Source organism: Mustela erminea, chromosome 19, assembly GCF_009829155.1.
Source record: "Mustela erminea isolate mMusErm1 chromosome 19, mMusErm1.Pri, whole genome shotgun sequence".
Classification (NCBI taxonomy): Eukaryota; Metazoa; Chordata; class Mammalia; order Carnivora; family Mustelidae; genus Mustela; species Mustela erminea.
In genome coordinates, this window is record NC_045632.1 from 54,147,082 (window position 1) to 54,167,132 (window position 20,051).

The window sequence follows — 20,051 nt, forward strand, 5'->3', positions numbered from 1 at the left end:
GTTAAGCCGCTGCCTTCGGCTCAGGTCATGATCTCAGAGTCCTGGGATCGAGTCCCGCATCGGGCTCTCTGCTCAGCGGAGAGCCTGCTTCCCTCTCTCTCTCTCTGCCTGCCTCTCCATCTACTTGTGGTTTCTCTCTGTCAAATAAATAAATAAAACTTTAAAAAAAAAAAATAAAAAATAAAGCTATTTTATAAAAAAAAAAAAAAAAAAAAAAGAAGAGGGAGCCCAGTTCAATAAGGTGTTTTGAGAAAGACCACATTCACATAACTTTTCTCACAGTGTATTAGAATTGCTCTATTTTATTACTAGTCATTGTTGTTAATCTCTCACTGTGCCCAATTTATAAATGAAACTTTATCATAGGTATCTGTGTGTGGGGAGAAACAGTCTATATGGGGTTTGGTACTATCTGTGTGGGGGTCTTGGAATGTATCCCCTGCAGATAAAGAAGAACCAACGGAACCTGGCAAAGTCCTTGGCCCTCTGGAGGCACAAATAGGTAGGTGTTTAATGGTATCAAAAGAAAAAAGGAAGGAAGGAAGGAAGCAGGGCAGTGTGGCCTAGCAGTTCGAATGTTGGCATTGATTTCCAGCTATTCAATGCTGTGTTTCTCCTCCGGGCCAGGCCCTAGACACAGGCTTACTGGAGCTGACCCTACACGGGCTCAGGAGAGCTGCTTGTTGGTTTTTCAATTTTTCCAGTTGGCTGTCAAACAGCCACTAAACAAGCTTAAATGATATAAAGCTACACTTATGTATACATACATATTTTTTATTATGTTCAGTTAGCCACTGTACAATTATATTTTTAAAAGGTACCAGAACTCATCACTTCCTAATTATTCTATTTCTATTAGTATCTCTGTTCTGAAGGTGATGTCTATTGCAGGGGTCTCCAAATGTGTGAAAGGGCCAGATGGTATTTTATGCTTTGCCAGCCACAAGGGGAACCTGGCCCCTCAGCCACTGTTTGCGGTGTGATCCTGGCACTCCGTATCTGCAGGCAGACATACCCTATAATGGGTGGCATCTTTTCCCAACTTCTGTTCAGTGATGCGCTTCGGGAGCCTGAAAACTGCCATGGGGGGAGTATTTCCACCGGAGAAGCCAAATGCTCTTTCAGTCAGCTGACAGTTAAACATTTACCAGTAAACCACTGGGCACAGTGATGGGCAAAACAGGAATGAACCCTGCCCTCTTGGAGGGTAGAGGGTGTTGGGTTCGTGCACCATTTCGTGCTGGAGTGGGGCAAGATGGGGGCTGGGCAGAGGCTGGTGGGCTCTCCACTGGGGAGCGTGCCAAGGAGGAGACCACCCAGCTCCAGGCATGTCCCCCAGAAGGGGCAGGAGTGCTGGAAGAGGGTGGTGTGGGGGACCTCTCCCGGGGCCGCCATCAGTCCCACGTTCCCCTCCTGCAGCAGGGACTTTGCCACTTGATGGCATTCCTTTGGGGGCAGCCAGCTCTGTCCTTCTGCTCTCAGCTCAGGGGGAGACTTCAGGCACTGGGAGCAGAGACGAAAGCGCACGGCAGTCCACTGCCGTTCACTACAACCCCAGCTCCCAGCACTGTGCTTTGCCACAGTGAGTGGGCTCTCCACCCGTGTGGCCCAGGAGGGGCCTGGCTTGTCCTTTGGAAGGTCTGGATCCAGTGACATCAAGGACAACTTGTGATCCATCCGTGGAGACGCGACCAGCGTGCATCTCCTATGGAGGTTGGGGGCTTGCAGGGAGGGGGCTTCGGATGGAATCTGGCAGCTAGACTCCTTGCTTTTTAGGTCAGGAACTCGGGACAGTGGGAGGCAAGGGGCTCTGCATATCACCCACAGAGTATCGACGCTGCCCAATGCACGGACCCAGTCCTGTTGCCTGCACATGCCCAAGCCCCAGGGAATAGGTGAGTGTGACTATCAACTGGTCAGTCACTGCCCATTTGTTGAGGTCTGACTGTGTGCAGGCACTGAGCTAGCTCTTCCATCGGCCAGGAATCACTGGATTCTGCCTTCATGGATCTCTCTTGGAGCATCGTGGGGGCTCTGTGTCACTGACTTCAAACGAAAACCAAGAAATAATATTTAAGGATGACGTCGGTTGATTTCAACACTTTTCCCCTGAGCACCTGTGCAGGAAAAAATTGCAAAGATGGTGTTGGGACAACATGGAATTTCAGGTCAAACGGAATTATGGGTTCACATCTTGGCTGGATTCCCATAGTTGTCTGACCATCTCTGAGTCTTCACTTCCTCACTTTAAGATGGGGATGATAGTGATTCTTGCCTTCTAGGCTCCTTGGGAGGAAGGAAGAAGAAGGAACACGAAAGCCCCACATAGTACCTGGCACTTTGAATGCTGCTCATTTTTAATCCTAACTTTCCTATGTAACATTCACCAATCATCCACAGTACCAAGCAGCGCTGAGTATGTGTGGAAGGGCGCCGGAAGAAACCAGGGATTCTCTGCACCCTTGTAAATCTCACTCTGCTCAAGTTTGCCTCTTGAATGGGGAGAGGAGGGTCCACAGATGTCCCGAAGGTGGACAGCAGCTGCTCTGGCTGTCCTCCTCCACGACTCCATGCTGGCCCTCATCATCTCCCACCTGGGTCCTCTCCGCAGCCTCCCCACGGACTTCCCTGTCTCCAGGCTGCCCCTCTGCAAACCTTGTCCATGTCATGCTGTGACAAGTGACCTTACGAAAGTGACATCTACAAGCCACTCCCACACGTGGTCCATGTGGCGGCTTTCTGCAGCTCTCACAGGGAGGTCTGGTCCCTGGACCTGCATTTCAGGGCACTACCTGCCCAGCCCCTTCTCAGCTCTTAGACCTCTGCCCTGTAAGCCCAGGGCACTTTGTAAGCCTTAGCAAATGCATATGCAGCTTCCTGGACAGGCTGACTGTCTCCCATATCTTTACCTTAGCATGTGCCATTCCCTTTCCAGGAGCACCTCTGTCCTTTACCTGATGCCTGAAGACCTCCTGGAGTCAGGACACGTACCCCAGTGCCACAGTATAGATTAGGGGTCCTCTTGCCATTCCTATAGCCCAAGCACAGCATGGTCATTGCCTTTACATTGCTTTAAGGTCCTAGACTCTGAGCCTGATGAGCCTAGTGAGCCTGGCTTCAGCCTCTCTGTACCCTTGTCTGCCGGAGGGAATAGTGATGGCACGTATATGATGGTTGCTGCGAGAAGAAACAGGTGTATGCACGCACAGCACTTAGCATACAGGAAGAGCTCCGTAACGGGTTGGAACAACTGGCCTAATCCCACCCCTTGATGGCCTGCCCGTTTTGGTCACAACTGTGCTCTGAAGCCACATCTATATCCTGAGGTGGGGGCGTGGGCTGGACCCTTTCTTGCTTGATGATTGTCTCAGGGCTGTAAACTTCAGAATTTCAAGAACAGAATTTGCCAGCGAATTGTGGAGCGTTGACCAATTCCCCATTTTCTCACTTAACTGCCTCTCCCCAGGGCCCAGGAGGAGGGAACAGCTCTGCCCATCTCCTGACCCGGGGCCCATGCTGGGCCCTGTGCGCCCCTCCCGCCCCCCCATTCCTGGCCCTGGCCAGGCTCAGGGATATGATCCTCCAGGAGCCCCTCCATCTTGCCTGCTCTTGGGAGAGAGTGGGGAGGGGGTAATCCCCAGCACAGGGATGCTGTGGGCAAGCTGCCAGCATTCCCCATGCAATTCAACACACACTCACACACTCATGTCATCACTACAGAGGCACCTTCCCCTAACAAAAAAGGGCAAAAATCTGGGGGTTTAAGTGGTATTAAGAGCAGAAGCATGTGGCTGTGAGAAGGCCCCGTGGAGGTGGCGAGCGTTCGCTGGGTGGCTTTAGGTGCCGCTCCTGATGGCAGAAAGAAGACGTTTTTGTTTCAGAGCTGGAGTTCTGAGGTGACACTGTGGCTCTTACACAAGGGTGTTTCCTGCACGATCCTCTCCCAGTGCGCGCTGGGCCTGCCCATGCAGGGATGAAGGGGCTGGTCTGACGGGAGAGGCAAAGCAGCTGGCACGGCTGGGGCTCAGGCACAAGGGGAGGGGCCCAGGAACTTTGGGGAGGGACTTTGTTGTCAGGTTCCTAGAGGGGTCAGACTCGAGGGGCACCAGGAAGGGGGCCGGGGAGTCTGTCCCCACCCCCGGGACGCTTGAGGACCACACGGGCCCGAGGCCCGCAGACATCTGTGAAAGGCCGGGGGGCTCTCAGAGCCCGGCAGGCTAAGACAGGGCAGTGTGAGCTCATCACCGGAGAGCTGAGAGGACATTTTTAATTCGAGGAACCATCCCTGTCCTATGGCCCCACCTAGCCAGCCGGGTGGGCAGCCTGAGCTGTGGAGGGGGTGTCAGAGGTGAAGCGGTCCAGCCCCCGCCCCTCCAGCCCGGCCCGGCCACCCCCCCTCCCCAACCCCGGACCCCGGGTTTGCACCTGGGTGCACGTCGGCCGCCCGCGTCCGCACGTCCTGGGGCGCTGACCGTCCCGATCCCGGCCGGCTGGGGCGGGGGCCGGCGGGCCGCAGCGCTCCGCACCGGCCGGGGTACCGGCCGGGGCACCGGCCTGGGCACCCGCCTGGGCACCGGCGGGGGCGCGGCTCGGCGTGACGTCACGCGCCCCGCCCCCGCGGCCCCCGCCCACCCCCACGTTCCGGGCGGGGCCGGCCCGGGGCCTGCCGGGGCTCGCCCGCCGCGGCCCCCTCCCCAGGGGCCGCCCCCTCCCGTCGGGCCGCGCCTCTGCCCCTCGCGTCCCCGCCCGGCGGCCGACTCCGCCTGCGAGAGGCCGAAGCCGCGGCGGCCGCCGCCGTTGCCGCCATTGACGTCAGAGGGGCGGGCACATGACCCCGCGGGGACCAATCGCGCGGGCGCCGAGCGGCTTCTGCAATCTCTCAACTGAGCCGGCCCCCGCGGCCCCCGCCGCACACTCGCCCGCGGACGGCCGCCCAGACACACGTACTGTACACACGAGCGGGCGGCGGGGCCGAGACACGCCCGCCCGCCCGCCCGCCCGCGCGGCCCCGGCCCCCGCCGCTGCCCCGCGCCCGCTCCGCCGCCCGCCGCTCCGGCCGCCGCCAGCATGCAGCCGACGAGCTAGGAGGAAGCGCAGCCGCGAGGAAGCGCCGAGCGCCGGCCGCCCGCCGCCCGGCCGCCCGCCCGCCCGCCGGCCCCTCCCCTGCCGGGCGCCCCCCCTCCAGCCCCACGCCCCCCCACCTTCCTGGGCGGTGGGGGGGGTGCGGGCCGCCGCCCGGGGGCCCCGCCGCCCCGGCAGCCCGGGACAGCCCCCTTTCCCCGCCCCCGGCCCCCGCCCCGGCCCGGCCGGCCATGGATCTGACCAGCAGCTCGGGCGGCGGCGGCGACCCCCGGCAGATCGAGGAGACCAAGCCGCTGCTGGGGGGCGACGTGCCGGCCCCCGAGGGCACGAAGATGGGCGCTGTGCCCTGCCGCCGGGCCCTTCTGCTGTGCAACGGGATGAGGTACAAACTGCTGCAGGAGGGCGACATCCAGGTCTGTGTCATCCGGCACCCGCGGACCTTTCTCAGCAAGATCCTCACCTCGAAATTCCTGAGGCGCTGGGAGCCGCACCACCTAACGCTGGCCGACAACAGCCTGGCGTCCGCCACGGTGAGTCGCTCTGCGCGGCGGCGGCGCGCCGGCACCCCCGCGCCTCGCCTCGGGGCCGGGAGGCGCCCCCTCTCGCCGCCGCCCCCTGCCCGCCGCTGCACCTGGAGCCCGGGGCCTGCGGGGCGCCGGGGGGGAGGGGGCCGGGTCGGCCCGGGGGCCGGGGCGGGGGCTGGCGGCGCGGGGGACCCCGGCGCCCCCCTCCTGGCCTGCGCTCGGGGCCGGCTTATGCCCAGCGGGCGGGCTCGGGGAGACCCTCGGAATTCTGCACCGGATCCGGCCCACCCCAGCCTAGGCATCTGCGGACCTCCCGGACCCGGCGCTAGCTAGTGTTTATACGGATGGGACCGTGGGGGTAGACCCGGGGTGGGCCCCGACGGTGGTGGGGGTTCCCTTTCTGAAAGCCCGCGGCCCATCTGGATCTGCGCTGGAGGGGAAAACGAAACGAGACCCCCCCCCATAAAGAAAGAAAACCTAACAACCTCGAAACCCCAAAACCCAAAGAATTTCCAGAAGCCAGTTCTTTCTGTGCTTCACTGTCTTTTTCCTGCTCAGGCTGGTAGGCAAAACTGGGTGCTTCCCTTTCTGAAAAATCTCATTCGCACGCTGGGATGTTGGATGAGGAGGGGGAGGGGCCAGGGGTCCCGGACTGTTTCCTCCCCACCGAGGGGTGGTCAGGTTCTGGAGTGGAAGCTGGCTTTGGGGCCCTGGTCTTGCATTGTCTGTGAAGTGTGTGTATACGTGTGTTCTGCGGTTGGTTTTATTTTGTTACTGTTACTGTTTCAAATGTATGGCTGGGACTGGGTCAGCTGGATGAGAGGGAGAGAAGTCATTGATGTGTTTCTGAAATCAAATCTGCAAGGTGGGGAAAGACAGCTGTGGTGGGGATCATAGGGCGTGGGGGTGGCTGGCGGGAGGCTGAGCAGGATGCTTTGTGTTTTGAAACAAGGACAGTTTAAAGCACCAGCTCTGCTTGGGCCTGAGCCTTGCGGAGGGGATTCCGTCCTCTCTGTGGAGAGGTGGCAGGTCTTCCCTAGAATGCACACTCCCCCTGGGGTGGCCGTGATCGTGATTGTGTTTACTAAGCACGGTTGTTGGGGCTGGGGGAGGTGGGGGATGGAGGTGGCAGAATCCAGTGCCTGCCCACACCTGTGCCAAGAACACCCAGCCAGGAAACAGGGTGTCGCTTCCATGGCATGTCACAAACATGTAGCGTGTGTAGACATTTCCCCGGCATCCATGTTCCCTTGGCAGTGTGTCACAGGCCGTGACACATGCTCCAAGGAATGGGGAGGGGGGGAAAAGTTAGCAGAAGCAGCCCTACTCCTCGAAACCACTCCTCCCTCCCCAGACCACTGAAACACACGAGGACTCTTATTCTGAATTTCGGGTCCGACGTGCTTAGAACACCTATTTTTTTTTTCTTTCCTGTGGGCAGGTTGGTGCAGTATCTGCAAAGACTTCTTCCTCAGGGAGGATCGCTGGTTGCCGTGAGGCGGTCCGGTCCCGGGTTCAGGCTCATGCATGTTCTTAATCCCGTGCAAAGCCACAGGCCTGGGCATTTATTTGGCTTTTCATTCCGTGGAGAGAGAACCTCAGAGAATTCACCAGCACGCAGTGTTTCAGGTTCAGGCAGGAACCGGTGCCCTTAATAGTTCCCTGCCTGGGATCAGGAGCCCCCCAACCCGGCTTCCGAATTTCCCCTGCTTCCGGGGAGTGTTTTTGTTTTCCTCCCACCCCTCAAAATGAAGGGGAGTTGGGAGGGGAGAGGAAGTGGTTGAGAGGCACAGTGGCCCTCCGTGGGAGAAGCCGGGAGTGCGTGCTCTGGGGCTGCTGGCCACGGTCTGGGGGGGAAGCCAGCTTTGGAGGCTCCAGGCCCCCTTCCCCCCAGTGACTGATTGCTCAAGAGGTATCTAGGAGAGGAAAGAAGCAAAGACTGAGACTGGGCAGTGGTTTCTCCAGCAGCCAGAGGCCCCAGCACCACCTTCACCAGCCGAGATGGGTGGCACCTTCGTAGCTTGGCCCTCTCTGGTGAGGAGCTGTGATTTTCAGGACCGGGGGTGAAGGCCACCCGTAGAACAAGATTTGTCTCAGTAGATCCCTGCTGCGGCGGGGTCGGAAATGTGGAAGTAGGAACTATGAGCAAGTGTCCGATGGACTGGCCAGTCCCCCTTCCTCCGCCTGTGGCCACTGGGCCCTGTGGGCAGGGGGTGGCCTTGAATTTTGCCCTGGTGGGCTCCAGTGGGGTGCGGGGCTCTCTGTGCCGGGGCCTGTGAGTGTGGAGGGGGCTGCTGAAGGCACTCCTGGCTGTGGCAGTGGCCTCCAGGGCAGAGGTGGGACTGGAACTGTACCAGGGACCTTGTCCCATCATGAGACACCTGGTTGGTGTCCAGGCCCTGGGGAAGCAAAGGAACCCCTGAGGGGTTTCCCTGAGGCCTGGGCATTATGTAATCTGTCTGCATTTTATAGTGTGGCCCAAGCACGCTATTGAGAAATATTAACCCCAAATGAAACAAAGGTGAATTTCAGTGTAGTTCACTACCGCAAAAGCCCTGTGCAGCCCCGTGGCTTTGCAGAGTTCCCCGGCCCAGACTCAAGCTGCTGATCAGGTATGTTTCCGGAGCAGGTCAAATCCTTTCATGAAATGTCCATCATCCGTGTATCAAGCCATCGGCACAGCCCAACTTAGAACCGTCTGGTAATTATCTGGTTAATTGCGTGGGCTTCAGGAACAAGACTCAGAGTGATTGATCTGGATTCAAACCGATAAACAAACCAAATACGCTCCTGCCCAAAACATCTTTGGAGTCTGTCTACACTGATCCAATTAACTGGATTGTTGTCAGAGATAAAGGCTTCCAGGACCACAGCTAGTCCTGTGGTCCATATGGAGGCTTCCAGCACCCCCCCCCCCCACAAAGTAGGCTGCTCCGGCCGGGTCCACCCCGCAGGTGGACCTCAGTTGATTCCCCGCTGGCGAGATGGGCTTAGCCTGGGGCTCTGGGGGCTGGCGGCGTCACCTCCTGGCCTGGGCATAAACTTTGCCTTCTGTGGGGTCGGGTTGGAGCTTGCCCCAGTGCCAGTTACTGATTAAATCCTCGCAGAGCCAGCAGTGTGCCGGACATGGCCTGTGACAGCGCTGGGCCCAAGGCACTCTGTGCTGGAGACTTTGGATCCCCAGTGCTCATAAACAAAGAAGGAAACACAAAGGCGACAGTGACCTGGCTGACGGGTGAGGGGTGATTGGGACGAGTCCGCCCCTTCCCTGGCGTACACAGGACCACACCTGCGGTCCTGCCCAGACTGTGGCCTAGACGTGGTGCCTCATTCCCCTTTTGCATCCAGACTTGTCATTCCCCTGGCCCCTTTGGGCTTTTCGTGGCTGCCGACTGTAGTGTGGGTTGGAGCCAAGGGCCAGGAGTTCTGTAGAAGCAGCCGGGTCCACACGACCAGAATCCATTTTGCTGTTCTCATGTGTGGGTTGAATTTGATCACCTGCTAGACATGTTTGTCCGCTGGAAGAGAGCTTTTGTCTGTGTGCTTTGTTTCTCTGCGCCCAAGAAGCACAAATAAGCTGCCTACCTTTCCTTTCACCTTATTTTATTACATGCAGCACATGGCGTCTCGGAGTGCTGGGTCCGATCCGATTCCTTGACCCAACAGCACAGGGGTGGGAGCACAGGTGGCCGTGGCCTTCTTTATTTTCAAGCCTGAATTCCTCAGTGACTTGCTTTTAAATTTTCTCCACTCCGCTCCTCCGATGGCAAGGTTTCTTCTGGGCTTTTTATCACGGTAAAGAAAAGAGAAGTCCCCTTAATCCTTGTCGGTCTCTTTAATGAGGAGTTCTCTTGGGCGGGGTGCGGGGGCAGCAATCATCTGAACTTGGATTTTGTTAACTCAGCACCTGCTGGGTGTCCAGTGCCGAGTGGGGAGCTCAGCCCCACGGTGTGGTTTCCGCCTGAGAATGAAAGCCTGTGTCCAGGGTAGTCACGGGCGCCACGGGGATGTGTCTGCATGTGTGTGTGCACGCGTGTTTGTTTTTTTCCACTTTGTCACTTACCCAGCTCCTGTCTGTCCATCCTTCCCGCCTTTGGTTTATTGGATGTTTTCTGCGGCAGCGAGTAAACACAAATAATTTTTTTTGTTTTCCTTCTGTACCATTTGTCATTAAGATTTTGGGTCTATCAAGTTTGTTTCCAGGGTAACATGTCTGATTGGAGGGGTGGGGGGGCGGGGGCCAGAGACAGAAGAGGAGAAAAGAATCTAAATTCTCCATAAACAGCAAATGTGTTCTTCCCTCCCAGGTTGTAATAAATAAATGCACGTCAAGGAGGGTGTACGTTTGATGCTGCCGTTTGCCTAGTGCAGTTGGAGGGGCTCTTTCTGACCGCAGGCAGAATCGTGCCAGTCCAGGTGGTGGCACGTGGTATGTGTCTGGGCTTTGGTACCAGACCGGCGACAGAGACAGGCACATGCTATGGCTTGGGCTCCACGGCCCACAAGTGGCTTCTGCCTGGCGCCTCTTGCTCCTGCACCTGCCGACTCGCCTGACACCGAGAGTGGGCATTTCTGGGGTACTGTGTCTGGTGAGGCTTAGGGGTGTCCTGGCAGCCGTGTTGTCCCGAGAACAGAAGCTGTCTCAGGGTTCCTTACTGCCAGCCTTGGGTAATCAGAGTGGCCTCCCTCTTCTCCGGGCCAGCCAGGCTGGGCCCACGTGGAGGGCACCCTCTTGGTGTTTTGGTGGAATAGACATTTGAGGTGGTTGAATTATGCCTTCGATTAAAGGATTAAGTGAGATTAAGTGATGGAATGTGATACGGTTTAGGGTGTCCCCACCATGGGGCAGAGCTGGCCTGGGCTTTGCTATCACATGGTTACTGGGTCTGAATTCTAAGGTTATGATTCCCTGGTTGTGTGACTCTTAGCACATGGCTTTCCCTTGGTGGGCCTTGCTTTTTTTTTTTTTTCCATCTGGAGGGTGGGATAATCCTACTTCACTTTATAGGGTTGCTGTAAGGTTTGGAGATATTTCTGAGTCCTACCGGGTGGGTAGGACTGCGAGCAGGGGCTAGCATCCCAATGTGTGTTTTCTTAATTGCCCCGAGAGAGCTTCTTGAAATTCTGCGCGAGTAGAAAGGACTGTTACTGTTTGAAAGTGGACAGTCTCCAGAGCAAAGTCTCCTCTGATGAGCAGTGCTTTTGGGAAAGTTAGGGGTAGTGAGCAGATCTGGTGTGTCTGAAGGCCGTGAGACTGTTGAAAGCAGGTTAAGACAGACTCGTCAAGAGCACAGTCTAGTTTCTTTAAACTAAACATCCCACAAAGCTCTTTTTTAAAAAAAAAAATGCAACAATAATACCCACATCAAAAAAATTCAGATGGTACAACAAGACATACCCGGGAAAAATGCTGCTTTCATGCCCCCGTGGCCCCTAGTTCTCCTGCTCGTAGGCAGTCCCTTTACCCATTTCTTCTGTAGCCTTGCCGCCCGTTCCGGCCATTTACATGCTGTTCTGGGCATGATTGGTCACTGGACAGCGTATTTTGGAGATGATTCCAGATCTGTGCGCACATGGCCGCCTCCTCTTTGTCACGGTCCTCTGTGGTGGCAATGTGATGCTCCTGGACTGTCTCCTGTCGCGGGACATTTAGGTTAGACCCGCTCTTTTGCTGTTTGAAACAAGACACTTCCCATTTTTCTTCAGTGGAGTTGTTCCTGGTTGGATAATTTGAATGTTTTTTGCTTCTTTGGGGGGGTGTTCAAATACTCAGCCCCAGAATGCTTTGCAAGGAAGAGCTGACCTTCCCCCAGAGGGGGATGGGCAGTGTTGCCTGGGGTCATGGCCACCCGCAGTCATGCTTCCATCTGGCTTCATGTCACCAGCCGTGGAGCCCCCTTGGGGAGTCCGCCCACCTGGCCCCCCCCAGGAGCTCAGCACAGGTGAGCTGGGGGCTCTGAGCAGTCACGCTGACCTGTGCCCCGAGGACAGGAGTCTGTGTGTCTGGGGCTAGCTGTTTCCTGCTCCACCTGAGAGCATGGTTTTTGTCCCCAGACTTCCTGCTTCCCCAGGATGGGAGCCAGGCCACCCAGCCCCGGGGTAGAGAAAGGGAGGAAGTGAGAATGTCTCTTCCCCACTTCTGGCTCTGATGACAAAGCACCCAGTGAGTTCAGCGGGGCGCCGAGGGAGGCAGTGCACATTGGAAAGGAAGCTTTGCTGACATCAGCAGAGCCATAACCAAAGGGTGATGAGCCGCGTGTGTGCACTCACGCGTGCGTATGTGTGCTGTCCCTGTGTCCCGAGGCAAAGGAGATCTCAGAGGAAAGGTTTCTGGTGCAGGAATTGGTACCCGTGTTCGGTAGCCCTTTCTTTACACCTGCCGCGTGCAGGTGCCTCTGTGTTGGGCTGTGTGGTGAGGTGACTGGAGGAGAACAGCCAGGCCCAGTGGAGTGGTCAGACCCGGGAGCCTGAGTCCCTGCCCTGCAGCTTCCAACTGCTGGGTGACCTTGGGCACATCACCTAACAGTCTGTATTTACCTATAAAATTCGGACTCTGGGGATTTCCTTCTGGTACTGATGTCGGTGAGGTTAAGTGAGGTAAGGCATGGCAGTTCATTCATGCATTTATGCAACAGATAAATATCACTGCTCTAGGCACTTCGAAGAATATAGCACCCTGCCCCCATAGCCTGCCTGTTGGTGGGGTGGGTGAAGATAATAAACCACTAAGCAGGGAGATGTAAAATCTGCCTGGCTGTGACAGGGGTCCCAAGGAAAACAAAGCAGGCAGGTAGCTGGGGTATCCCGAGCTTGGGGACTGGCGACCTTGCTGCTTTGCACGTGGCAGTCAGGGAAGGGGGTGAGAGCATTCCCGGCAGAGAGAGTGGCAAGTGCAAAGGCCCTGAGGTCGGATTATACTTAGAAATCACCTGGTAAAGTGGCTGGACTGGCATTAAGTAATTGCTGTACAATTGTTATTACCCCTGCCTTCTAGGAGCTGTTATCATCTATTGAAAAATATTTATGAACACCCAGAATGTACACATCATTGGGCATACGGGGAGCTCCCGGCCCCATTGAGCTTTTTTATTCCAGAGCTTCTGGTGTGTGTGTGTGTGTGTGTGTGTGTCTGTTTTATTTAGCCAGGCTTCCTCTCAATAGAAGTGAATCGCTTTTGGAGCAGTGCTGTAAGAGACTCTTAAATTACAAAGCCCATTGAAACTTAAAAACCATTTGTCCATCCTGAGTTATAAGGGTCCTAGGACCTAGAACACTAATTGTTGAATTCGCCTCTGGCATTTTGCTGGGGTGGGGAGGGGAAGTGGTGAGGGGAAGTATGTTGCTCAGAGACCCTTACAAATGACTCAGCAGCGGGACTGGGATTCACACCCAGGACTCCTACCTCCCAGCACCTTCCAGTGCCTTCTAGAACCTTCCAGTGCCTTCTGCCTTTTTTTTTCATTGGCCCTTCTGCCTTCAAGCTGTTATCAGAAATGATATGATTGAGAAAGGGATATAAGCAGATTAGGCTAAGTAAACTCACTTTAGAGGAAAGCAGAAGAGCTAGATTCTCCAGTACCTGGGTAGGTAGCTATATGGGACTCAGGTGGGGGGTGGTGGATGTTTTCCTGGGGCTGGGCTGGTTGGCTCGGGCTCAGGTGGGGTCATCAGGAGAGGGAAGATAACACTGGACCTAGTAGTCCTTTCCTGGGTGTCTTGAGCCAGTCCCAGGCTCTTAAAGGCCTGGAAAAGCTGCAGAGAGGAGTGCGCAATCTGGAGAAACCCAGGCCTGGCCTCCCTGCCCGCCGCCCCCCCCCCCATTTGGCTCACTGTCCAGACCAGGTGCATGTGATCACCAGCAGACGCTCCTGTGAGGTTCAGAGGGGCCATGCACCCATCCATGTGGGCGGGGCTGGGCGTCAGTGGGGGTGGGCTGACTGCGGTGACAGCTAGCCCCCAGATCCGCGTGACATCACACAACATGCTCTGCTCAGTCCAGTGGCGGATTCTGCCCTGCTGGAGCTGGATTACATGGGCACTGGGCTCCTGCCTGCTGTGTCACTGGCTGCCCCTCTCCTCCCTCTTGGGCCTCACAGAGCGGGAGGTGGGAGAGGGAGAGAGCACCGGGCTGAGCCGTGGGTAGGTCTGGCCGCTCTATTGGTCACATCTCGGTGATATGACAACTCCTGAGCACAGGGCCCTGGGGAAGGAGGCGGTGGAATGGTGAGGAGTCCCACCATTGGATGTCTTCGAGGACATGCTCTGGAAGGGAAATTCAAACACCGTGAGCCCTTCTAGCTCCTGGGTTTGAGCTCAGTGGCAGGTCAGGGGGTTCACAGTCTTCTCTCTGGTGGAGAGTAAAGTAGGCTAAGAAAATGTATTGCAGGGAACGGAGCGACGCGTTCGTGACCGCAGGGACATGGGCTGTCTACCTACTGTGTGTGTGTGTAGAGGGTGAGCGGAGAGGCAGGGGCACGCCTGCCCCCATGCGTGGGTGCGCGTGTCCATGGATACGGGCACATCCAACAGGTATCATAGAATTATTTCAGCCTCTTGCAGAAACGTCTTAGCTGAGAATCAGTGGGCTTATCAGTTCCGTGTCTGCTGGTGTTTGGCAGACATTCCTTTGTGAATTTGTCGAGTGAGTTCAGGGAACTGGTGTTGGGAAGTGAACGCCAAGTATTTGTAGAGCGCGCACCAGGCAGCAAGTCTGCGAGTCGAGTACTGGATACGGTGTGTGCGGAGGGAGTTGCCCGGGAGCTGCGTTCACCAGGGTGTGCTCCCGGCGCTGTGCCTACAGAGTGAGCGCGTCAAGGTGGAGGCGGGATCACTTGCCAGAGTGGGCCCCCCATGGAGGCGAGGGGGGTGCCGGATTCACCAGGGCATGGTCCAGCCAAGAGGGCCCTGGTCGCAGTGCAGAGACGGGACACCAGCTGGGAGCCTGGGATCCCCCCGAAGTGGAGGCTTCAGGAGTGCAGGGATCCGAGTCACCAGGGCCAGGCGTCTGTCCCGACAGTGACCATGGTGACAGCCCCTGTGAGTGCTCCTTCTGCCAGGCGCTGTGCCGGGTGGTTTCGTCGGTGACCCCCATGACAGCCCAATGACTTACCGTTTCTCCGCCCACTTTACAGACGGGGACACTGAGGCCGGCCTCGCAGCAGACATCCTTGGCTGGCTGGCTGGCTGAGTGAGTGAAGAGTGAGGTTGCTGCGAGCGCATCGTTGGTGGGTCCCTCCTTGTTGGAAGGGGAGAGGGGAGAGATGTGTTCAGACCTCTGCTCTCCACCCCTGGGACCCTGTGTGTCTGGCCCCCCGCAGGACAGGCCGCTCACACCTATGCCGCTCTTCCCTCCAGGGCTGCCGATGCAAATGGACAGTGTGTGCCTCGGACCCGTGTGCCATGTGGTGTGCGTGGCCAGCCGCAGGGGCCGGAACAGGCCTGAGGGTCCCTGGTGTGTTGCCTTGGCCATGAGGCTGCTGGGCTCAGCTCGCCAGCCCTGAGCTCACGGGCTTCCATCAGAGGCCTCTGGTGCTTTCTAAGCCCTGGACCTGAAACTTCCCTTGTCAGCTCTAGCTTTCAAGGCTCCCTTTCTGGTACCTTCCTTCTTGGAGGCCTGGTGAGAAGGCTCAGCCTGGCCCTGGGGCTCTTGCGAAGGTATCTCCATCAGGCTGAGGCCCAGGGTAGGAGTGGCAGTTTGCTTCGGGTCTGTAGTGGGGTCTCTGGCTGGTGGGTGAGCTGTGGGGCCGGGCTGCCCTGGCAGAAAGGGGAACAGTGACTTGGCTGAGCTCGATCTGTTGCTCTGGTTGGTTCATGTGTCACGGCCCTGTGACCAAGGCTTGCTTTGGGAGTGGGGAAAACGAAAGCGCTTGGACCGCACCAGTGTTCTTCCGGCTGCTAGGCTTGGGGATCCCAGCAGGGTCAGCCCGTGGTGTCTGGTGGATCCGGACAGTCCCGATCATTTCCTCCCACACACCGAGTGCTTTGGATGTGTCTGCGTATTGATGCTCACACCGGCCCCTGGGGTTCCAGTTTACAGACAGAAACTGAGGCCCTGCGAGTTTCAGGTTCTACATCTGGAACCCGGAGACCTGCATCCAGAGCCGAAGACCTTCCCACGTGCCACGGTGCCTCCTTGCTGGGCTGTGGGAACTCACCAGCGGCAAGCCTGTGATGGCGACAGCCAGGATTTGCCCAGTGCTTCTGTGCATTGGAGCCCCTGTGAGGTGCTGCTGCTAATTCCCCCATTTGACAGATGAGCAGAGTGAGGCCCAGAGAGATGAGCTCACTGCTTAACCAGCTAGTAATGGTTGGAGCTGGGATTTGAACCCAGGCCATCTGGTGCCACAGTGTAACTGCACGTGTCCTGTGGGCAGTGCTGAAGAGCCGAGGGTCAGTAAGACCCCCAGCGGCCAGGTTGAGCCCCACGCTGGGAAGAGGGCCTTACAGAAGTGGGGCGGAGGAACTTGTGGACAGAGCGGAGTGTTTCGGCCTGGGGGGTACAGCCACCCGCAGGCCTGTCTTGGGGAGAGCTGTGGCAGACGTTGGCATCTCACCTGCCCCGTGTCAGTCTCGGGAGAGCGGACGCAGCCCCGTGGAGCCTCGCTTTCCTTGCCTGAGACGGCCTGGCCTGGAGGAGCTGCCCGTGGGAGCCGGCTGCGGTGACCTGCCTACGGCGAACCTGAAGTCCCGGGTCCACTGGGAGCACGCCCGGCCTTCCGGCCCGACTACCCAGCACCCTGAGCTCTGGCACCTCCAGCCCCTGGAGGCCTCCCTGACCCCCCAGTTGCCGTGGGGGTTCCCTTTCCCTCAGGGTGCGGTGCACCCCTTCCCCAGCTGGATGCCAGTTGCCGCGGCGCCTGTCAGCCTTCCCTGCTGGCTCTTCACTTCTGCACTTGATGGAAGCAACAAAGATCATCACATGGGGACCATGAGCTTATCAAGTAAAGAAGCCAGAATTTCTCCCACAATTCCAGCCTCCCCAAAGCCATGCATATGAACCTTTGGGGGTGTAGCACTCTGTGCTTTTCCTGGATGAGGACGTAGGACACCCATGGGGTCCTTCGCACAGCAAGCAGGGATTAGGTCGATTCCTAAACACGAAGCCATTAGGCCGTTATCTCAGAGTGTTTCAGCTTTGTCCCCCATTGATATCGGGGCCCAAACCATTCTTCGTGGTGGAGGCCGTCCTTGGCATTGAGGATGTAGAGCGTCTCTGGCCTCAGCCCACTAGAGACTCCCCATTGTTGTGATGGCCCCGAATGCCTGAAGACATGGCCCCTGGGGGCCCCATTCTCTGTTGAGACCCCGGGTAGCTCATTTACTGTCCCGCCTGCCCTGAGTCGGCCCTGGCTGTGGCTTGTGCTCCTGGCCTGGTTACCTGGGGCACGGAGGGTAAGGAAGAGATTTGTGGGGGCTGCCGGGCCGAGTCCGGCCGAGTCCAGATGCTTGTGTCCGGCTTGGCACAGGGCCAAGTGGCGGGGCTCTCTGGCGAGGCCCCTGGAAGGAAATCCCGCTGGCCAGAGCATCCGCTGGGCTCCCCACACCTGTGATCCCTGGATCGCCCCCTGCTGTGCTGTCTTGATGACTCAGGACTTCAGAGATGGCCGTGTTGAAAGGAGAATTGCATCATGCCAATAAAAGAAAGAAAAATTAGCATTAGAAAGTTTTGGTGTGAGGAAATGAAACAACCTGTGAGGAGTGAAGTGTTTTTTGGGGGGGGGGTTGTGGAGAGGAGGGGGAGTGGGCTGGTGGTAGGCTACCTGGCTGCGGGGCTCTTCTAAGAAGGCCTTCATCTGCTTGACTGAAGTACCTTCCCCTCCTCTCCAAGGCCAGGCATTGGGTCCCTCCCTCTGCCTCTTGGAGCTGAACCACATCGCCAGGAGAGATGCAAAAAGATAATTCTGGAGGATCCGTGGGTCTGGCCGGCAGGTGCGCCGCAGGCGTGAGGGACGTAGGGTAGACAGTGCTTCAAGGAGCAGCAGTCTGGGGGCTCTGCTGACGCCCAGTGGTAAACAGGGCCCCCTCTGGACCCAGAGAGCTGAGCCCTGTTCAGGGCAGCTGCTGAAGGAGTCTGTGTTGAGGGTTGCGGGGCGGCACACAGCCTGTGCCCCCCACACTGTGAAACCCGTGGTGGCAATGGGGGGCGCTAAAGACCCTGCCCCCCAGGTCAGTCCTTCCTGAGCAAGGACCCTCATCGTCGTGGCTACGAGTGCTGGCCAGTGTTGTTGGACTCAGACCCTTGATATTGGACCACGGGACGAGTGGTGTGATCTGGTTCTGGTTCTGCATCTGTCGGGTGTGGGTAATAGCCAAGCTCCCAAGCTGTCCGAAGGGTGACAGAGATAGTCCCCCGGGGCGGGGCCGGGGCCGGGGCCGGGGCTTAGAAGAGTGTGGGTGTAGCCAGTGCTTCTCCCCGGTCTGCATTCCTGCTTCCTGCTCAACTGTCCGTTCTTGAAGGCAGCGTCCTCTTCATCCAGGACACCTGATATCAGTCCAGGCCTTTGGCTGAGTGCGGCTGCGCTGGAGGGCAGCCGGGGGCCCGAGCATCACGGGCTGTGAAGGGACAGACAAGCACCTCAGGTTTTCTTGGAAACCCTGTCCCTGGCTTGTGACCTTGGAACTGTCCGGGAGAGCCTCAGGGCTTGCTCCTGACCTTGTCTTGTGACCTCAGGCACCAGAATCGGGAGTGGACCCTCAGCCCAGGCCCCAGCCCTGGCTGCCAGGCCCCGGATCCGGAGCTGGGAGGCTGGAAGGTTTGAGGTATTATTGGTGGTTTTAGCTTTCAGCAGCAGTGAGTGGGAAATAAGATTTTGATCTTGGAAAATATGATTTAAAAACAGAATTGAAAGTCGCTTTTGTTTTCTCAACGATATTGCCCCTGACACATGCTTGGGGCCTGCAGAGTGGCGTCTGGTTCGAGTGCTCCAGTGGGAGACCATTCGCGGCCCTCCTGGGTGGTGCACCTGTGTGTGTGTGTCTGACGGCACCCCCCCCCCCCCCCGCCTTCATGACAACCCTTTCTTCTGTGGTCACCTGCTGTGTCTCCTTGGCCTTATTTACACTGTCAGTGGTGACCCCGCAGCCAAGGGAGGGGGCTGCTTCTTTGGAGCCCACCTTTGAATGAGGAGCATTATATGTGTACGTGTTGGCCTCATGGAGCTTGAGTCTGGTTGTTCTACCCCAACCCCCTCCCAGAAGGGTAGAAGGTTCCTGTCTTTCCTGTTGGATGAGGACTAGGAACTCTGGATCCCCATGGACCTTCCCGTGGAGACACCTGAGAGGTGGGTCCTGATCCCCTGGCCATCCCAGGATAACACTCCTGCCCTGTTCACTTTTCTCTGTGCCCAGGACCTGGCCACGTGGCCTTCATCAGTGGACCTCCATGCCCTCTGGCTTCCAGGGGAGGGGGGTTTGGTCAGTGGGACCCTGGAGGAGATGGAGGCTGTCGCCTCCTTAATTTAAGGTTGCTGTGGGTAGGCAGGGTCCCTCCATCACCACTCCTGTCTCCCCCACCCCCCCGCCCCCACTCAGGCCTATGGTGGAAATGGGGTGGCCGCCTGGCCTGGCTTGCCTGGGACTGTCCCAGGAAACTTGTGTTTGTACTTGTGTCCCAAGAAAGCCCGCACTCCAGGCAGAAGGGGACAGTTGGTCACCCTAGGGAGAAAAACCATTTCTTGTGCTTTCCCTGTGCTCTGCCCACACCTTGGTATGTCATCCTTTTGTTACCGTTTCTCCAAATTGCACCATTTTGTGTCTGCCATCTGTTTCTTCCCAGGGCCCCAGCTCATACACCAGGAGCTTCAAGAGGATGGAGTAGTTTTCAGAGTTCTTCCGTTTTGGAGCTCACAGTAACTAAATGGGTAATTCTCTAGACATGGGAAAATGAAATTAATTTCCTGGGTGTAGACTCTTTTCTGAAAGTAGTGTTGCCTTCACAGAATGGTGACGATGCTCCCAGTGGCCCTTTACCTGCCCAGTTACTTTGGGCTTGTTGTGTTAACTTCGATGCACTGTGGTGTTGAATCATTATGACAACCCTGTGAAGACTCTCCAGGGTCAGGAGACTGAGGCTGAGTGAGGGGAAGGCGTTTGACCAAGGCTCAGGCTGGGTGAGAGGTCAGGCCGGGGCACGAAGCCCAGTGGAGTGGTGCGCGAGGCTGGTTTGCTTATGGACTGACGAGGCGTTGTACAGCCCTGGCCAGACCTGACAGAAGCCACACTTGGGCTGCTTCTGGCTTGGATGGGGTGTCTCACTGGGTGTGCAGGCAGCAGGTCTGGTGTTTTCCACTTCCTCCCATGTGGCAGGGCTGTGTGCACAAAGCATGCACAACTGGCTGGTCGGCCTTTAGGCTTTTTTGAATTCAGCCATGGGCAGTGTTGGAAAATGTTAATCTGTTTTTTCCTTTTCCATCCCCCCCTTTAAATTTTTATAATTAGAATCAGGCA

The 20,051-nt window shown here is 57.2% G+C and overlaps 1 protein-coding gene and 1 long non-coding RNA gene across 3 annotated transcripts in view; one reads left to right on the forward strand and one right to left on the reverse strand.

Annotated features, from left to right (window-relative positions):
* Window positions 1-314: 314 nt before the first annotated feature.
* On the reverse strand, window positions 315-4,573 carry LOC116580192. Its single transcript, XR_004281542.1, has 2 exons — window positions 4,426-4,573; window positions 315-2,117 (listed from the first exon to the last, which is right to left on the reverse strand). It is a non-coding gene; the product is annotated as an uncharacterized LOC116580192 (long non-coding RNA).
* Window positions 4,574-5,238: 665 nt separating this feature from the next.
* Window positions 5,239-20,051, forward strand: part of CMIP (c-Maf inducing protein) — a 224,486-nt gene continuing 209,673 nt past the window's right edge. For both annotated transcript variants that reach the window (XM_032326250.1, XM_032326251.1), the window contains exon 1: window positions 5,239-5,612. In XM_032326250.1, coding sequence (XP_032182141.1) covers window positions 5,313-5,612 — 300 coding nt within the window. In that variant the 5' untranslated portion in view covers window positions 5,239-5,312. The remainder of the gene's footprint in view (window positions 5,613-20,051) is intronic.